The sequence below is a fragment of the Carlito syrichta genome, unplaced genomic scaffold, assembly GCF_000164805.1.
Source record: "Carlito syrichta isolate Samal-C Ts95f unplaced genomic scaffold, Tarsius_syrichta-2.0.1 Scaffold305460, whole genome shotgun sequence".
Lineage (NCBI taxonomy): Eukaryota > Metazoa > Chordata > Mammalia > Primates > Tarsiidae > Carlito > Carlito syrichta.
In genome coordinates, this window is record NW_007249556.1 from 222,651 (window position 1) to 223,549 (window position 899).

Genomic DNA, 899 nt, shown 5'->3' on the forward strand with positions numbered 1-899 from the left:
GCCCCCCTTCTCGCCTGGCCTCCTCCCTCGCCACCCCACCCCACCCCCCCAGTGTTCGGCCTCGTTTCGTCACCGGATCCCCTGGAATGGGGGACGCGGGCGCGAAATACGAACCCAGCCACCGGCAGCTCCCTCCCCACGTGCGCTCGGCCCGCGGCGCGGAGGGCGGCCCGCGGAGGGGGCGCCTCACCTTTGCCCTCCATGGCGTGCACGAAGTCCCCCTGGTACAGCTGGCTGCGCAGCTTCTCCTCCAGGCTGAAGCCGCGGACGCTGACGATCTCCTCCACGTCCGACAAGTCCTCGTTCTCGTCGTATCTCTGGCGGTCGATCGGGCGCTGCGAGGACCCAAACCAGAGACCCCGGGACATTACTGGGGGGCCTGGGGGTCGCCTCCCACCCCGGGCCCAGCACGAACAGGTGCAGGAGCCGCGCGCCCCCTGCACCCCACGACTGCAACCCGAGCAACTTAGCGCAAATGCCAGAGATGCTGGAAAGCGGGGTAAGGAGAGGGGCCCGCACGCCCAGGGTCCGGCTGCGCCCTGCCCGGGGCGCTCCGCTCCGGGCTCTCTGGACGCCGTGGAAGGGCATCTGGGGGCTCTTTCTTGCCCCCGCACCGCCGAGATGTGTTGAGCTTTGCCCACTCAGCCGGGAGCCTGGTTATGTAAGCCGCGAAGGGGGCTCCGGGCACGGGCTGGCCGGGCAGACGTAGGCCCCAGGAGGAGCCGCTGCGGCGCCCGGCTCGGCGGTAACAGCAGCCCCGGCGGCCGCGGCGGCAGAGCCGGGAAGCCGGAACCGGGGGCCGGCGGCATTTCTAAGGCTGGAGCCGCCCCCGAGCTACCAGGGAAGCTGGAAAGCTGAAATGGAAGGACTGAGACCCCAGCCGCCCCCGCCGCGCGCCC

The 899-nt window shown here is 71.4% G+C and overlaps 1 protein-coding gene across 3 annotated transcripts in view; it reads right to left on the minus strand.

The window, feature by feature from the left end:
• KDM2B (lysine demethylase 2B) overlaps positions 1-899 on the minus strand; it is a 159,131-nt gene that overhangs the window by 156,594 nt on the left and 1,638 nt on the right. For 2 of the 3 annotated variants that reach the window (XM_021714246.1, XM_021714245.1), the window contains exon 1: positions 191-851. In XM_021714246.1, the coding sequence (XP_021569921.1) occupies positions 191-368 (178 nt within the window). In that variant the 5' untranslated portion in view covers positions 369-851. Of the gene's footprint in view, positions 1-190; positions 852-899 lie in introns of those variants that run through there. The other variant, XM_008061705.1, reaches the window with a different exon arrangement.